Source organism: Aotus nancymaae, unplaced genomic scaffold, assembly GCF_030222135.1.
Source record: "Aotus nancymaae isolate 86718 unplaced genomic scaffold, 86718_ANA_hifiasm-v0.15.2.pri h1tg000062l, whole genome shotgun sequence".
NCBI classification, from domain to species: Eukaryota; Metazoa; Chordata; class Mammalia; order Primates; family Aotidae; genus Aotus; species Aotus nancymaae.
This window is the reverse complement of record NW_026988476.1, coordinates 22,501,134-22,519,886: the sequence shown is the minus strand read 5'-3', so window position 1 is coordinate 22,519,886 and position 18,753 is coordinate 22,501,134. Positions and strand designations below refer to the sequence as shown.

The 18,753-nt window shown below is 36.7% G+C and overlaps 1 protein-coding gene and 1 pseudogene across 4 annotated transcripts in view; both read left to right on the top strand.

The window, feature by feature from the left end:
* TXNDC16 (thioredoxin domain containing 16) overlaps positions 1-18,753 on the top strand; it is a 128,996-nt gene that overhangs the window by 107,381 nt on the left and 2,862 nt on the right. For all 4 annotated transcript variants that reach the window (XM_064365870.1, XM_012451045.3, XM_064365871.1 and 1 more), the window contains 2 exons: positions 6,336-6,496; positions 7,649-7,839. In XM_064365870.1, the coding sequence (XP_064221940.1) occupies positions 6,336-6,496; positions 7,649-7,839 (352 nt within the window). The remainder of the gene's footprint in view (positions 1-6,335; positions 6,497-7,648; positions 7,840-18,753) is intronic.
* LOC105716421 (tropomyosin alpha-4 chain-like) lies at positions 8,805-9,810 on the top strand (annotated as a pseudogene).

The following is an 18,753-nucleotide window of genomic DNA, read 5'->3' as shown; positions in this document are numbered from 1 at the left end:
CTATCATGCAAAACAAAGTCCCCTTTACTTTTCCCTCTACTTTTCTCAAGCAAGAGTCTCACCCAATAGCCACAACAGCTAAGAATGCGCTGAGTCTCACCTGAAGTCAGCAAGTCTCAGAGTCTCACTCAAGGCCTACAGTGTACTTTCTGGGCCCAAGGGCTCTTTGCTTAGCAGGTGATGAATGCTGCTAGGACTAGGTCTTTCCCTTAGAGGCAGCAGTTTTCCTTCTGGCCCAGGGTGTATCTAGAAATGTCATCTGGTAGCTAGGACCTGGAAAGGGGGCCTCACAACTCTGACCAGGCCCCTGTCTCCCTGTGGCTAAGCTGGTATCCAAGATGTAAGACAGAGTCTTCTCCAGTCTTTCCTTTCCTCTCCTTAAGCAGAAGGAAGGAGTCACTTTTGGAGCCACAAGGTGTGCAGCCTGGGGTTAGAAGAGAGGTGGCGCCAGCACTTCCCTAGCCATCCTGGCTGGTATCTCAATAGGTCATGTGTTTCTCTAGTCCACTGGCTCTCAGCCAGTTTAGCCCTAGGATTCACCTAGGAGTTGCAGACTTTGTGGTCTAGACTGCCTTCCAAGCTTATTTGGCCCCAGCACACTCCAGCCTGAGGTGACAAGTCTTGCCATAACTCAAGTTCTGACTTCTGGGATGGGCAGTTGTGCTCTGGCTAGAGATGGTTTAAATATACCCTCTGGGTGAGCATCCACTGAGTTCAGTTGGGTTTTGCCTTCTGTTATAACGGCAGCACTGAGTTCAATGCAGAGTCTCACAACTGCTGTGCTCTCCCTCTCCCAAAGACACAGATTCTCTCTTCATGCTGTGTGGCCACTGCCAGGGGATGGGAGAAAGGTATCAATGATGATTCAAGACTGTTTTTCCTACTTCTTCAGTGCCTCTGAGTAATATAAAGTTAAAACCAGGTACTGAGTACTCACCTGATTTTTGTTTTTTATGAAGATGCCTTCTTGTGTAGATAGTTGTTAAATTGGTGTCATTGCAGGGGAAGAGAGGATAACTGGTGGAGTATTCTAGTCTGCCATCTTGCTTCACCTTCCTATTTATACAGTTTTAGAACAAAATACTGTTTTATGAAAAGCTTTTTTGTGTGTTTTACTTGTACAGTCTTGCATCACTTAACAAAAGGGATATCTTCTGAGAAATGCATTGATAGGAGATTTTATCATATGAACTTTATAGAGCGTACTTACACAAACCTAGGTGATAGAGCCTACTACATACCTACACTGTATGATATAGCATATTGCTCCTAGGCTATAAACTTGTACAACATGTTACTGTACTGAATACTATAGGCAGTTGTAATAATGATAAATATTTGTGTATCTAAACATAGAAAAGATACAGTAAAAACATGGTATAATCTTATGGGACCACCATCTTACATGTACTCCATTGTTGACTGAAACATCATGTGATGCATGACTGTATAATAATGGATTGAAAGGCACAACAAATGTAACCTGTATTACCTGATTTTAGTTGTTTTGCTTTTATATTACACATAGCTAGAATATAATAAATTTATACTTTTCTATATTTCTAAAGTGACTCAGGGAGCACTTTTATCAGCCATGGATACTGAATGAATATTTTTATGTTTTTTGTGTTGATGAGCTAAAGGACATTACATTTTAGGCTCAACTAAGTGACTGCAGTCTTTGTTAAGTCTTTTTGTGGTCTTGGTTCTGTCCTTTCTCTCCTCCTGTTAAAATTATAGGTTATAAATAATCAAATCATTGAGTTGATATGTTCATGATGTAGGTTTCTAAATTACTGATTAAAGCAACATGTCATTAATGACATGTTATTAAGTAATTCCTTTAGCATATAATTGTATAGTATTTTTGGAATTATTATAAACCTTTTACTTGGCTTTTTCAGATAATACAGTAAAGTATAAAGAAGAAAATTATAATCAACCATAACTTTTCTACCCAGTTTAAGTTAGGAAATACATTTCCCCAAAATTAAAATTTTGTATGTATCTGTGTGCCTTTTTATATTAATGGCATTTTCATCAAGTACTATAGATACACATATTGATTTTTAACATCTGCATAATATTGTTTACTAATGTACCAAAATTTATTTAGCCAATTTCCTCTTGATGGTTATTTAAGCTGTCTTTAGTTTTTGTTTTATTTTTAATTTAGGGAACATCCTTTTAGATAATCTTTGGGTATGAATCTATGATTATGGATTTAGGTTAAATTTCTAGAATTATTGAATTGCTTATCCAAAGAGTAGGCCGACTTTTGAGGCTTCTGATAACTGTTTTTGTATTGCCCTACAGAAGATTTGTATCATTTTACCCTTTTTATCTTTGCATATCTAGTGGTTAAAAATTGGTCTCTAATTTTTTAAAGATTATATTCGTTAAACCTTAGAAACGTAGGAGAAACTGAGTATCAAAATCTCTTTACAATTAAAGCAGATGTAATATGCATTGTGACTGTGTTTGTTTCCAATGTTTTTATTTGTGATGTTCAATTTAATACTGAACAGTTATAAAAAAAGATTAAATAGGCTTTAGAGAGACTTTAGTTCCTTCATCTGGATGAGGAAAGAAAGTCGATGACCAGAGGGTGAAGATTTTTTATTATGGTGTGAAGTTTTTATTTTAATGAACCTGATGACAAATTGGGCCCGGTAAATAATGCTTAAATCTGAAATAGACAGTAATTAACTATGTAAGCAATGATATATTTAAGACTATTTCCTGTTAGTATTTTTCTCAGATAAATTGAATTCCTTTTTTATGCTTTTATTGTTGACAAGTTTAGAATACCAGGACCCACACAGTTATAGCCTCTTATATACTCAAAGAGCCAAAGGTCACCTTCCAGGTACCACATTTGATGACCTCTTAACTGTGTTTCCCCTTAGCCTCTCAGTGGCAGACAAAACTGTTGTCTACACCATTCCTCCTTAAAATTCTTTTCTTCTGGCTTTTGTAATTCAGTCCTCTTTTATCCCTCTGACCACCCTCTGTCTCATTTATTCCCTAGAATTACATCTTCAACTCTTTTTTTTTCTGCTTTTGCTATGTTTTTTCTTTGGAAAATTTTATCCATACTTATAACTTCTACCATCACTACCAGCTGATGATTCCTAATTCTGAGTTTTTAATTTGAGAACTCCATTTCCTTCTAAACTCACAGATCTGCTGGTCTTTCTTTTTTGACCAGACACAGGAAAGAGCAGGGTCCTTCACTGGTCCTTCTTTTCTAGTTAGTCATCTTTTGAAAAACAGGCCTAACTGTGTCACCAATCTAATACAGAAATCTTCTCAGTATTCCCAGGAGCTAGAATACTTATCAAGGCATTACTCATCTGATCTCACAGCCACATTTACCTCTTGCATGCCTAACTCTGGCATCCTTCATTGTCACTATTCCCAAGTATTATGTATGCTTTAATAGCTCTCAACCTATCCTCATGATATTCCCTATGTCTGGAATCCCTGCACAAGCACACACCTCAGTCTGTCAAGATCTTATTCTTTATCCAGGGTCCAGCTCAAATATCAATTCCTAAAATCATCTATGAGCTCCTCTACTGTATTAGTCAGGTTTCTCTAGAGGGACACAACTAATAGGATATATATATATATATATATATATATATATATATATATATAAATATATATGTGTGTGTGTGTGTGTATATATATATATATATGAGTTAATTAAGTATTAACTCATAAGATCACAAGGTCCCTGCAAGCTGAGGAGCAAGGAGAGCCAGTCCAAGTCCAAAACCGAAGTACTTAGAGTCCGATGTTTGAGGGCAGGAAGTATCCAGCATAGGAGAAGATGTAGGCTGGGAGGCTAGGCTAGGCTAGTCTATTCTTTTCACTTTTTTTCTGCCTGCTTTATGTTCTAGCTGTGCTGGCAGCTGATTAGATGATACCCACCCAGATAAAGGGTCTGCGTTTTCCAGCCCACTGACTCAAATGTTAATCTTCAGCAACACCCACACAGATACACCCAAGATCAATACTTTGCATCCTTCAATCCAGTCAAGTTGACACTCAGTATTAAACATCACACCTACCTTGTGTTTTTAGCTTAATTTCAAACTGATAGGTTTTCTTATTGTCATGCATTAAATTTTTTTTATTATAGCAGTCTATAGACTGTTTCTTTTTCTGAAGTATGAACTCTTTGAAGGAAAGGAAAGGATCTTATTTCTTTATAGATTTAGTACCCAGCATAATATCTTGAATTTTGTACTCAATAAATGTTTAAATTGAGCAGTGGTAATTCTGTCTCACCTAATGTTTCTGCTTGTTCAATAAAAGATCTGTCAATATTTAGGAGAGGGATCTAACTCATCTAGCAGATTAGAGGATGATAGCTAACACCAGAAGACAGCATAGGGGAATTTGGAGAAAAAGTGATCTAAGATTTAAGGCATGAAAGAGGAAGGTGTAAGAAGGAGATTTTGAGTGTGAAAGAGAAAGAATTTGAAGAAGAATGAGAATTGGTAAGTGCAAACTGCTTTGAGAACTGAATAGGGAAAGTTATATGCCAGAATTTAGCATTTCAGGATTAACTAGGACGGTATTTAGAGGTGGTTGACACCATTAAAAACAAGTTCATCTGAATTTGTAGTGAGATCCAAAGAAAGGGGAAACTGGTAAGCAGAATGCCTGGATTCTAACATCACTCCTTCCCACTGCTTAGCTGTGATGACTTTAAGAAGTTAGACTCTGTGTCAGCTTCCTCATATGTCAACTGGGGGTTACTTATCTGATTGATGTATCTAGCTCATAGATGATCCAGAGGATGAAATAATGGACATGGGACTAAAAATGGAAACTGGTAGAAGGCTTTATTATTCTATGTCATTGCTATTTTTAATCCTAAATATATTAGCATTGTTGTTGAACTTTCCAATTCTTGTTACTATCAGCTTAGACAAATTGTCTTCTACAATTGTATTTTTAAATGGTTTTTTTTTTTCCTTTCAATTCCCTCATTTCACAGATTTTAAAATTGGGGTGCAGAGTGATTTGCTCGAAGTTTTATTACTGTGACAATTCCATGAATCCTGACTTGTAATCAAGTGACTATTTAAGTCTACCCCATTACAGGAAGCTGTGAAAGAAAAAATAGAAAGGGAGAGAGGGGAGACAGTCATTACTGCTAATATTAATATAATAGAATTTTGGGCCCTTTCTCTGAGTTGGAGGTGAGTGGAGAAAGGAAGTATTTCTAAGATAAAAAGAGTGTAGTGGCGAAGAGAAAGCTTCCCCTTTGTCATGGAACCTCTGATGGTTCCATGAAAATAACTGACAAAAGGCAGATTAATAGGAGAAAAGACATACAAAATTTTATTTTAATGTGCATAGCATTGGCAAATTGCAGGAGAATGATTATCCCCCTATCTTTTTTTTTTTTTTCCTTTTTTTGAGACAGAGTCTCACTCTGTTGCCCAGGCTGGAGTGCCATGGAACAATTTCAGCTCACTGCAGCCTCCATCTCCTGGGTTTATGTGATTCTCCTGCCTCAGCCTCCCAAGTAGCTGGGATTAGAGGCGTGCACCACCACGCCCAGCTAATTTTTGTACTTTTAGTAGAGATGGGGTTTCGCCGTGTTGGCAAGGCTGGTCTCAACTCCTGACCTCAGGTGATTCGCCTGCCTTGGCTTCCCAAAGTGCTGGGATTACAGGCGTGAGCTACCGTGCCTAGCCTCCTATCTTTTAATTAATAATAAAAATGATAAAAGGATTAGGTTTCTAATTTTGTATTAAATTAGTTATTTTAAACTCAAATGAGATTGGTGTTTGGATTTGTTTTAGCATATTTTTTGGTTATTTTAATTATTATTTTAACCATAATATTGGAAAAAGTAAAATTGTATCTATTCTTATTTATTATTTTAAGTAATGATAGATGTTAAAGAAAGAAATATTTTTTCACCTTATAGTTCTCTTCAAAATTTTTGTGTTAGAGGAAAAATATAACAAGAGTTTCACTTATCATGTGTATATTGGTTAGTCTGGTCCAGACTTTAGCATAACAAATTATTAGAAGTGTTACATCTTGTAAAATAGGGGACTCCTTTAAATTAATTTATTCTCAAATTCTATAAGTAGTTTTATTTTGAAAATAACTCAAGATGAGGTGGAATTAAATACAAAGATTGAGATTCATAGTTATTAATATAGTAAAATATCTACTTAAGTTAAAATGTGTTTGAATTACATTTTACAAACTAAAATTGAGCGATTTGAATATTATTTTCTATTTTATGCATTTTCATCCCTCATGCATTTTTTGTTTTTGTTATTCCTTTTCTTTGACAGCCAGAAATCACTGTGGAAAATCTTCCCAGTTATTTCAGACTTCAGAAACCATTATTGATTTTGTTCAGTGATGGCAGCGTAAATCCTCAATATAAAAACGCAATATTGACACTGGTAAAGCAGAAATACTTGGATTCATTTACTCCCTGCTGGTTAAATCTGTAAGTATGTTTTTATTTTTCAATGTGTAGAAGGTAAAGAAAGTGTAATAATTATTACATTTTTATTAGGAAACGAAACTCTCTATACCTTTGGAGTTAATTTTATGGAATCAAATATGTTGTCATGATATTTTAGTAACTAAATTCTCCCAAACAAGGTCCAAGATGACCTTATTTTAGATTGAATTTTATTGTACGGTAAAATTTTAAAAGCAATAATTGTTCTGACTTTTAAAAGTAATTGATGCCCATTCAGAAAATTTGGCAAATACAGAAAGTAAACATTGTGATATTTTGGCTTTTTCCTTCAGTTCCTTTTTCTGTACTTCTGTATTTTTAAAGTTCAGATTTCAGTACGTCTATCAGCAATATTTCCTATTATGTTTTCTAGATGTATGGATTGTGTTACATTTAATGTTTGTGAACAAAATTCACAAATAATACACTGTTCCTTGTTCAGAATCATCAGATGAAAGACATATTTTATTCTTTAAACTCATTTGAAAAATAATAGAAATGGGGCAGTGTACATTTTTGCTGTGAAGTGCATTCTGCTTGAGGCAAATTTTCCCAGATAATTATTATATAGGTATCTAAGAGTAAAATAATATTTTATAAAATGTGGAATGTGTTCCATTAGGAAAACTAAGTCTCTTTAACTTAGAGGTTTTTTTTTAATGAATGTAATTATTTTTACTTCTTTAATTTGAAATTATTGCCTTCTTTTTCTTGAGAAAAGGCATGATTTTATGGAAAAGAAGCATTTATAAAAATAAGTATCTCGTTATCTTCTAGTTATGTAATCATTTAATTTTTGAGCTGACATACGATCAGATACTTGGCCAAATGTTGGAAGGAAACTGTTGGTTGTGTCAAGCCTAAATTGACAAGCCTTTGGGCTATGCCTGCTTTTTGTTAAAATTGTCATGGGCTGCCACTTTTCTCCTAAGTTAAACAAAGTGCCCATATTAAAAAGAAACTTTTAAAGAATCCAGTAACATAGTCATAGAACTCTTGGTTTTTAGGACATCTTTTCATAAACTGAACTTACTGGAATGATACTACGTAAAAGTTTAATGTTATACAAACTACTGTTTTCATTATTTTGTTGTAGAAAGAAACATTAATATGTTCAATTGTTCCCTTTTTCAGAAAGAATACTCCAGTGGGGAGAGGAATCTTGCGGGCATATTTTGATCCTCTGCCTCCTCTTCCTCTTCTTGTTTTGGTGAATCTGCATTCAGGTGGCCAAGTATTTGCATTTCCTTCAGACCAGGCTATAATTGAAGAAAACCTTGTATTGTGGCTGAAGAAATTAGAAGCAGGACTAGAAAATCCTATCAGTAAGTGTTCTGTTTTGTTTAATAGACATAGTTCTGCATTTTGTTCCATAAAGTTTAAACTCTAAATATACCTAAAGAATGGTAGGATGAGTTATTAAGATGCTGGTAGTGTTGTCCATGTGGACAGTCTCTGATTGGGAGGCCAAAGGTGCAAGGCTTCAGTGAGCGGCTCCCTTATGAAGGCCTGTTTCTTGAATTTTAATTCATTAAGTCCATGTTGCTTGTATAGATCACCAGTGTATTCAAACATATGATTTTGGTAATTTATGCCATTAAAAGAATTGTTACAGTGGGAGCTTTGGCCTACCAAAGCATGTCTTTCATCTATTTTTGTAAAATTTAAAATTATAGATTTCAGAAGATATTTCTTGTGTAGTTTTTTCATATGCATGCCATTTTGTTTTCTTTTTATAACTGTAAGCAAATATGTGGTTTTATAGAAAATCACAATATTTTACAAATAGTAGATTATTATATGAAATTCTGGTTCTAGTACAGGCATACCTTAGAGATATTGTGGGTTCAGTTTGAGACCACCACAATAAAGTGAATATTGAAATAAAGCAAATCATATAAGTGTTTTTGGTTTCCAAGTATATACAAAAGTTATGTTTACCCTATGCTGTAGTCTATTAAATGCTTAATAGCATTATGTCTAAAAAATGTTTTTACCTTAATTTAAAAATATTGCTAATAATTGCTAATAATTATCTAAGCCTTCAGGGAATTGTAACGTTTTGGCTGATGAAGGAGGGTCTTGTCTCCACAGCCAAACCAACAGGTGGTGGTTGCTGAACTGCTGAAGATTGGGCTGTGGCAATTTCTTACAATCAGACAACAATGAAGGGAGAGGCGGGGGGCGGCCCCCGCGCAGACAAAGCCTGGGGGACCGGGTCGCGGCCGTGCAGTTCTTGCGGGAGCTGAGCCCAGCCGAGCGCCCGCCGCTGCCCATGCGCCTCTGCGCCATGGTCGGCCTCAACTCCTTGGAGGCGGTGAAACGCAAGATCCGGGCCCTGCAGCAGCAGGCGGACGAGGCGGAAGACCGCGCGCCCAGGGCCTGCAGCGGGAGCTGGATGGAGAGCGCGAGCCGGCGCGAGAAAGCTGAAGGTGATGTGGCCGCCCATAACTGACGCATCCAGCTCGTTGAGGAGGAGCTGGACAGGGCTCAGGAATGACTGGCCACAGCCCTGCAGAAACTGGAGGAGGCGGAAAAGGCCGCAGTTGAGAGTGAGAGAGGAATGAAGGTGATAGAAAACCGGGCCATGAAGGATGAGGAGAAGATAGAGATTCAGGAGATGCAGCTCAAAGAGGCCAAGTACATTAAGGAAGAGGCTGACCGCAAATAACGAGGAGGTAGCTCGTAAGCTGGTCTTCCTGGAGGGTGAGCTGGAGAGGGCAGAGGAGCGTGCGGAGGTGTCTGAACTAAAATGTGGTGACCTGGAAGAAGAACTCAAGAATGTTACTAACAATCTGAAGTTGCTGGAGGCTGCATCTGAAAAGTATTCTGAAAAGGAAGACAAATATGAAGAAATTAAACTTCTGTCTGACAAACTGAAAGAGGCTGAGACCCGTGCTGAATTTGCAGAGAATGGTGGCAAAACTGGAAAAGACCATTGATGACCTGGAAGAGAAGCTTGCCCAGGCCAAAGAGAACATGGGCTGGGCCGGGCGCGGTGGCTAACGCCTGTAATCCCAGCACTTTGGGAGGCCGAGACGGGTGGATCACGAGGTCAAGAGATCGAGACCATCCTCCTCAACATGGTGAAACCCCGTCTCTACTAAAAATTAAAAAATTAGCTGGGCATGGTGGCGCGTGCCTGTAGTTCCAGCTACTCGGGAAGCTGAGGCAGGAGAATTGCCTGAACCCAGGAGGCGGAGGTTGCGGTGAGCTGAGATCGCTCCATTGCTCTCCAGCCTGGGTAACAAGAGCGAAACTCCGTCTCAAAAAATAAAAATAAAAAAAGAAGAGAACGTGGGCTTACATCAGACACTGGATCAGACACTAAATGAACTTAACTGTACATAATCAAAACAAGAGTCTTGTTTCAACAGAAACTCCGGAGCTCCGTGGGTCTTTCTCTTCTTGTAAGAAGTTCCTTTTGTTAGTGCCATCTTCACTTTGCTGGAAATGTCAAGCAAATTATGAATACATGACCAAATATTTTGTATCGGAGAAGCTTTGAGCACCAGTTAAATCTCATTCCTTTCCTTCCCCTGCCCCCCAAATGGCACCAACATTTTCAGCTCTCTTATTTTTTCCTTAAGTTGCATTTATTCCTAAGGTAGGCAGGGTATTTCCTAGTAAGCATACTTTCTTAAGACAGAGGGCATTTGGTTTCTGGGAGAATAGGCAGCCTCACACTTTGAAGAACACCGACCCCAATATCTAGTGGTCTATTTAAAATGCTGAAGAACATAACCTTTTGGGACAACTGTTAGTCGAACTATAGGAGAGACCAGGGACCATCACATAGGTGAGGATTTTCCATCCAGAGCTAATAAAAGGGCGGGGTGGGGGTGTATTGTGGGAAGTCATAACCCATGGATAGATTAACCTAAGAATCCTGGCCCTTCACACTCCACCATGCAGAACAAACATCCTCTCAAACAGTCAACATAGAATGCTTGGGAAATGGTCGTAATTACCCACATATTTTCTGGATAGATCCTTGATGTGATGTTCTGCATATTTCCTTCATTCTAAAGTTGTTCTCTGGCCGGGTGTGGTAGCTCTCGCCTGTAATCCCAACACTTTGGGAGGCCAAGGCAGGCAGATCACTTGAGGTCAGGAGTTCAAGACCAACCTGGCCAACATGGTGAAACCCTGTCAGTACTAAAATTACAAAAATTATGATGGCGCCTGCCTGTAGTCTCAGCTACTCCAGGAAGCTGAGGCAGGAGGATTCCTTGAACCCAGAAAGTGGAGGTTGCAGTGAGCCGAGATCACTGCACTGAATTCCAGCATAGGCAACAGAGTGAGACTCCATCTCAAGAAAAAATAAAATAAAAATAAAGTTGTTCTCTGAGGAGCAAATGTCTCATTCCAATAATGACCCATCCACTCAGCAGGAATATGGTGGAGTTCAGTCCAATTCAGGTCAACCATATCCAAAAGACTACAAGTCATTAATAAGTTGAGCAGAAGAGGTTTTTTTTTTTTCTCTCTTAGCAGAAAGGGCCTCTCTGGCAACAGAGATTAAAAATTGGCCCAACTTCATTTCCATACTTCAGGGAATAGCAAATTGAAGATTTACTTATCTAGGACATGAATTCCTTCTTTGGGACCAAGTTAATAAAAGACCAAGAAACTCCTGATTAAACTGGATAATGGAGGATTTTGTAGACAGGGCTGCACACATTGGCTTTGTTTTACTTCTGTTTTCTCAGTTAACATCTCAGAGCTGGAACATTCCACATTCCCTAGCAGCATGTCGGGGCCAACTAAAGTTTACAATTCCGACTAAAAATCACCCTGCTTCTGGCTTATTTGAATCCCCTATCCACCCCATCCCACCACCCCGCTCCTATTTCTTTAGCACCACACTACTCAGGAAATACACTGACAAATTGTGCAATTGAATGAAACCTACACTTTTCTTTAGATTCTTGCAACTGTATCATATGTAATAGTATCACTTTTCTTCGTTGGAAGATTTACCAACCAAACGGAGAGCAAAAAATAAATAGATAAAAAGCAAGAGTTGCAATTCTTGCCTCTGATAAAATAGACTTTAAAGCAACAAAGATCAAAAGAGGCAAAGAAGGACATTACATAATGGTAAAAGGATCAATGCAACAAGAAGAGCTAATGATCCTAAATATATACACACCCAATACAGGAGTACCCAGATACATAAGACAAGTTCTTAATGACTTATAAAGAGACTTAGACTCCCACAAAATCATAGTGGGAGACTGGGCCGGGCGCGGTGGCTCACGCCTATAATCCCAGCACTTTGGGAGGCCGAGGTGGGTAGATCACAAGGTCAAGAGATCCAGACCATACTGGTCAACATGGTGAAACCTCGTCTCTACTAAAAATACAAAAAAATTAGCTGGGCGTGGTGGTGCACGCCTGTAGTCCCAGCTACTTGGGAGGCTGAGGCAGGAGAATTGCTTGAACCCAGGAGGCGGAGATTGCGGTGAGCCGAGATCGCGCCATTGCACTCCAGCCTGGGTAACGAGCGAAACTCCATCTCCAAAAAAAAAAAAATAGTGGGAGACTGTAACATCACGTCAATATTAGACAGATCAACGAGACAGAAAATTAACAAAGATATCCAGGACTTGAATTCAGACCCAGAACAAGTAAACTTAATAAACATTTATAGAACTCTCCACTTCAAATACACAAAACATACATTCTTATCAGTATCATATCACACCTATTCCAAAATTGACTACATAATTGGAAGTAAATCACTCCTCAGTAATTGCATAGCATTTCATAGGTTTAAATGAAATATTGGTTGGCTGCTTGTTTCTTATTTTCTTCCCTTATTCCTTCCTGTCTCCATTGTTAAGCACAATTATTGGCATAAAAGAGGTTTTCAATTCCCATTTTTAGACTGCATTCTAGCCTGGGCAATAAAGCAATACTCCCGTTCTCTCTCCCTCTTTCTCTTCCTTTTTCTTCCTCTCCTTCAATTTTTTTTCTTTTTTCCTTTAAAAAAAAAAAAAAAGTACACTGCGTGTAGTACTCTGTTTTCACACTCTTACTTGCCAAGTGAATGACCTTGAATTGTATCCAGTTCCAGCCTTGCAAAGCAAAGGTACTAATAGATACCAAATGAACACTGAGTTGATAAACTATAAGATACCTATTTGAAAATTCAAAGGGTGATTCTTACCATTTTTATCTGACATTAGAGGACGCATTTCACAATCTGAAAAAAAAATAGTATCACTTTTCTACATTTGGTCAAATTTTTACATAAACTACAAAAAAAAAAAACAAGTTTGTAGCATTGATTAACCTTTTTTTTCACAAAAGATTTCTCTGTAGTATATGATGCTGTTTGATAGCATTTTATTCACAGTAGAACGTCTTTCAAAATTGAAGTAAATTCTTTGAAATCCTGCTGCTGCTTTATTGACTAAGTTTATGGAATGTTCTAAATCCATTGTTGTCATTTCAACAATGTTCATAGCATTTTCACCAGTAGTTTCCAACTCAAGAAACCACTTTCTTTGCTTACTCATGAAAAGCAACTTCTCATCAATTCAAGTTTCATCATAAGATTGTAGCAATTCAGTTATACCTGCAGGTACCACTTCTTATTATAGTTCTCTTGCTATTTAGACTCCATCTGCAGCTACTTTCTCCACTGAAGTCTTGAGGCCCCCAAAGTATACAAGGCTTCCTTTTCCTCTGCATCCTTGTCAGCATTTGTTATTGCCTTTGTTTTTGATAAAAGCCATTTTAGCTGGGGTGAGATGATACTTCATTGTAGGTTTGATTTGCTTTTCTCTGATGATCAGAGAAATACCTATTTTCAGAAATGCCTGTTTTCCATTTGAATGTCTTCTTTTGAGAAGTGTCTATTTGGATCTTTTGCCCATTTTAAAATCAGATTATTTTTGAGCTCCTTATATTCTCTGGTTATTAATCCCTTGTCAGACAGGTAGTTTGTAAATATTTTCTTCCATTCTGTGGGTTATCTCTTCACATTGTTGATTGTTTATTGTTTCCTTTGCTGTGAAGAAGCTTTGTTTTTAACTTGACGTGATCCCATTTGTCCATTTTCGCTTTGGTTGCTTGTGCTTGTGGGGTATTAGGAAATCTGCCCAGTCCCATGTCCTGGAGAATTTCTGTAATGTTTTTGTCTAATAATTTCTTTTAGTAATTTAAGTTCTTACATTTAAGTATTTAATATCTTTTTAGTTAAGAGTGAGATAAGGGTCCAGTTTCATTCTTCTGCATGTGAATATCTAGTTTTCTCAGCACCATTTATTTAAGAGACTGCCCTTTCCCCATTGTATGACAATGGTAGCTTTGTCAAAGATCAGTTGACAGCAAATGTCTGGATTTATTTCTGGTCTCCCTATTCTGTTCCGTTGGTCTTTATGCCAGTACCATGCTGGTTTGATTACTATAGCTTTGTAGTACATTTTGTACTCGGGTAATATGATGCCTCCAGTGTTGTTCTTTTAGCTCAAGATTGCTTTGGCTATTCAGGTCTTTCATGCTTTCATATGAGTTTTAGGATTTTTTTTTTTTCTATTTCTGTGAAAAATGTCACTAGAATTTTGATAGGAATTATATTGAATCTGTGGATCACTTTGGGTAGTATAGGCATTTTAACAATATTCCAATTCATGAACACGGGATATCTTTCCATTTATTTTTGCTTTCAGTTTTTTTCATCAGTGCATTACAATGCTTATTCCTAAGCATTTTATTTTTTGATGCTATTGTAAATGGGTTTTTCTGATTTCTTTTTAAGATAGTTTGTTTTTAGCATATAGAAATGCTAGTTATTTTTGTATGTTTATTTTCTATGCTGCAACTTTGCTAAATTTGTTGATTAGTTCTAACAGGTTTTTTTGTGGAGTCTTCAGGGGTTTTATATGTATAAGATCATGCTATCTGCAAACAGAAACAATGTAAGGTCTTCCTTTCTGATTTGGACAGAGCCAAAATTTTGAACCACAGGAAAATAGATCTTGGCCCAGAATTTATGATCCTGGTTTATAACATGTCATAGTCTCTACTTTTCTGAAAACATAGAAAAATTTACATTTGTGGTATGGACGTATATATTAATTTATATTTGAGTCTTAACCATTTATACATAGTTGTGGCAACAATACACCTGTAGCTATAATTTAAATAAGTAACATGTAGCAACTTAGATTATTATAGTATATTGAGCAAATAGTGTGAAATTTGATGTAATAAAGTCTCCTAAGTATTATACATGGATTTTATTAGATACTAGATGATCTATCTTAAAATAATATTTTGACACTGTTTCATGACAGAGTCCTGAAATAAGGTGTGTATGTGTATGTATATATGTAAATATGTATGTGTGTATATATGTAAGTGTATACACACACAATCTGGTATACAAATTCCCATTCAGTATTATGTCAGCTATCATGTATAGTATGAATCTACCGTTATGTATATTTGTATGTATTTCATTAGATACTTGAATTTATTTTAGTGTCAGTTATTACACCAAATCCATCCTTCCTAAGTGATCTACTTCATTTCTGTCAAGTTAAGCAGTTTTAACTAACATATTATGCTTAAGTAGCATATGGATGATATTTTTCATTGAAATATAATTCATGTACCATAAAATTCACCCAATTCAGTACTTTTTAGTGCATTCTCAAGACCGTGCAACTACTACCATTGCTGAATTCCAGAATATTTTCATCACCCCAAAAAGAAATGCCATACCTGTTAATAGTCACTCCCAATTTTCTCCTCTGTCCACCCTTTGGTACCCACTTATCTATTTATGGATTTATGGATTTGCCTTATCTAGACATTTCATATAAATGGTATCATATAATAAATATATGGCTTTTTATGTCTGGCTTCTTTCACTTATTGTAAGGTTTTCAAGGATCAACCATGTTATAGCATGAACCAGTAATTCCTTCCTTTTTATAGATGAATAATATTCCACTGCATGGATCTGACAAATTTTGTTATCCATTCCTTAGTTGATGGACAGTTTGGTTACCTTTACTTATGGCGATTATGAATAATGCTGCTTTGAGCATTTATGTATATGTTTTTGTGGCTGTCTTTATGCTAGTACTGCACTGTCTTGATTATTGTAGCTTTGTAGTAGATTTTAAAATTGGGAAATTTGATTTCTCCAACTTTGTTTTTCATTTTCTTGTTTTATTAATTTTTTTTCGAGACAGGGTCTCACTCTGTCACCAAGGCTGGAGTGCAGGGGTGCAAGCATCACTTACTACAGCCCTGAACTCCTGGGCTCAAGGGATTCTCCTACCTCAGCTTTCCAAGGAGCTAGGACTACATACATGCACCACCAAGCCTGGCTTCGTTTTTTTGTCCTTCTTTTTGTAGAGACAGGGTCTCACTGTGTTGTCCAGGCTAGTCTCAAACTGCTGGCCACAAACAATCCTCCCTCCTCAACTTCCCAAAGTGTGGGGCTTACAGGCATGAGACATGCACCTGGCCCTGTTCTTCGTTTTCAAGACATTTTGGCTATTCTGGGTTCCTTTAGATAGTATTTTTGTCGCAATTTTCTGAAGTAACTTACTGGTTTTAATATTTTCCTAGGAAATGGGACAGAATAAATTATTCAATATTTTCTTTAAGTGGATCTGGAAGGAGACCTTTCTGTAGTTGTTATCACTCATCTTTGAATACTTCATTCTCACCACATGGTATAGAGCTCTTTCCAGCTCTTTTAAATTCCTCAGAAAGTCTCTGTTCACTTTACTGTCTGCATTGCTGATTTATAGAGTCAAATGAGTATAGTTATTTTGGAGCAGCAGTGACACAGAGTTCCCAGGGACTCTAAGTCAAGATTATGTTTAGCTGGGGCTAGAATGTTTCTCAAACAGAATTGCTTAAATTTAAAAAAGTGAGTATGTTCAAAACACAGAAACCTGAGCTCCTGACCTAGCTTCCTTGATTACTGTGTGGCTCTAGGCAAGTCATTCTTGGTGTCCTCCTCTACAACTATTAATGAGATTAATAGTTCCCACTCTGAATACATCACATAGCTATTTTAAAAATGTATGCAGAGGTACTTTATAAAGTATAAACTCTACTGTATTTTCATTACCTATGTAAAGATCCTTTCCTACCAGGAACATCCCTGAGGGCTTTGGTTCCTCAGCTTAAACCATTACCCAGAGGAAAGAAATAACGTTATTATACTTTTGAGTTTTCTGAGAGACTGGTGTGTATTCTTTTGCAATTTTGTTAATGTCTTTGCCAGCTCATTCTTTGAGGTTTTCCATCATTTCTGTGCATCACTGCTCTGTTCTTAAATTAATCCTGTAGCCTCTGCAACAGGAAGAAGAAAACTGAACAGTCTCTGTTTATTGGATTCTGCCTTCTATGCTAGCAGGGCCTGCTCTCGGCATCTCTGGTAGATAGATCTTTGCCAAGGTGCTCTGAGATGGGATTGGGGTGGTGTGGGTTGTAGGGACATTCTGGAAATAGCCTAAATCAGTAACATGGTGCCACTGGTGTCCGCCTCACCTTACTTGTTGCATATCTTAATTTCTGTGAAACTGTCGCCACTGGCAATTCTTATTTGCGATTTACACTTAACTTTGGCCCAGTTCCCTGATCTTTGTATGCTTTGGTCTTCTCGTCTATAAAATTATAAAGATTAAATGAATAATGCTTGTATATAGTAAAGGCTCAATAAATGTTAATTAGCATTATTTGTTGTCATTACTGATTTGATGAATAGTGTATTTATTACTCTTACGTTATTAGAGTACAGTTTTATTTGCAATTGAAAACATTAAGATCTTTATAGAGTTCCTTTAGCAAGTAATTAGCAGAATTGGAATGTTTCAGGCATTTTGTCATAGTCTCAGACCACTAGGCTGCAGCTTTGACCTTAAAGAATAAATATTGTTAAATATAATATTTGCTACATGCTATACTTTAAACTGGACTCTTGGTGGTTGTTGAGACAGCGTCTCACTCTGTCATCCAGGTTTGAGTTACTTGTAGCCTCAACCATGTGGGCTCAAGTGAACCTTCCACTTCAGCCTCCCGAGTAGCTGGAACTACAGGTGCATGCCAGCATGCCCAGCTAATTTATTTTTTGTAGAGAAGGGCTCCCACTATGTTTCCCAGGCTGGTCTTGAACTCCTGGGCTCAAGCAGTTCTCCCATCTTGGCTTCCCAAAGTGCTGGTTACAGATGTGAGCCGCCATGCCCAGCCTAAACTGGATTCTTACAGATACTTTAGTAAACATTTATTTGCATATTGCAAACTACAGTCATTCTTCTTACCTGTTCATTATATTCAAGAAAATATGTCATCCATTTGTCACTTCTGAATCTGCTAACCTGGCAACACCAATTTAAAACATCAATTCCATGGGTAGCCTAAATTTATTATCCTGCTGATGTACCAATTACCAGGATTTCATATATTGAGTATGAATGAGGAAATTATATATCAATAAGTGAAGTACAGCTGTACTGCATGTGTACATATACAGATTTTTGTTTGAGCTTTTAATCTACTCTAGGAAATTGCAATTTATATGGTTTCTCTAAGCTCTTAAAGGTACTTGATTTATGAGAGATGCTCAAGTTTGTATCTTATGAGCATTTATTATTATTTTTTAGCATGTAAGTGCATAGATTGTTTCATTGGAATTTATTTTTAGAAGGTTTACTTTGTACACTTCCTTATATAGTTTATTTTTCAAAATAGTATTCTACATGGGCCAGTTACATTCTAAAACTATTTTGTAAATTGTCTAGTAAATGGAAGTTAGCTAATTTATCCCATGTATATGTTATCAGCCTTAATCTGTTTTCCTGTTTTAATAACAATATTTAAAAATAATGTTAAGATTCATTGCCATGAAGCTCATCTAAGAGAAATTATTTAATCACTGTCCATATATAGTACAGTTGATTCCATGGCAATTTTTAATTATTGTCTATTATTTTTATAAAATGAACTTGTTTTCATAAAGTACGTGGAAAAGATGTTAATCAAAAGCTTCAAGAACAGAAAAAATGCTTTAAAATATAAGGAAACATGTATAAATATATAATAAATAATTACATATGTTCCAAAATTTTTTTCTCGAATGATTCATAAGAAATAGTTACATTTCTTTGGCAATAGAGACTGGAGTAGAGAAGGAAGCAGGAGACTTTTTCATTTAACCTTTTACATATGTGTGCATGATCTTGTTACACATATTGCTATTT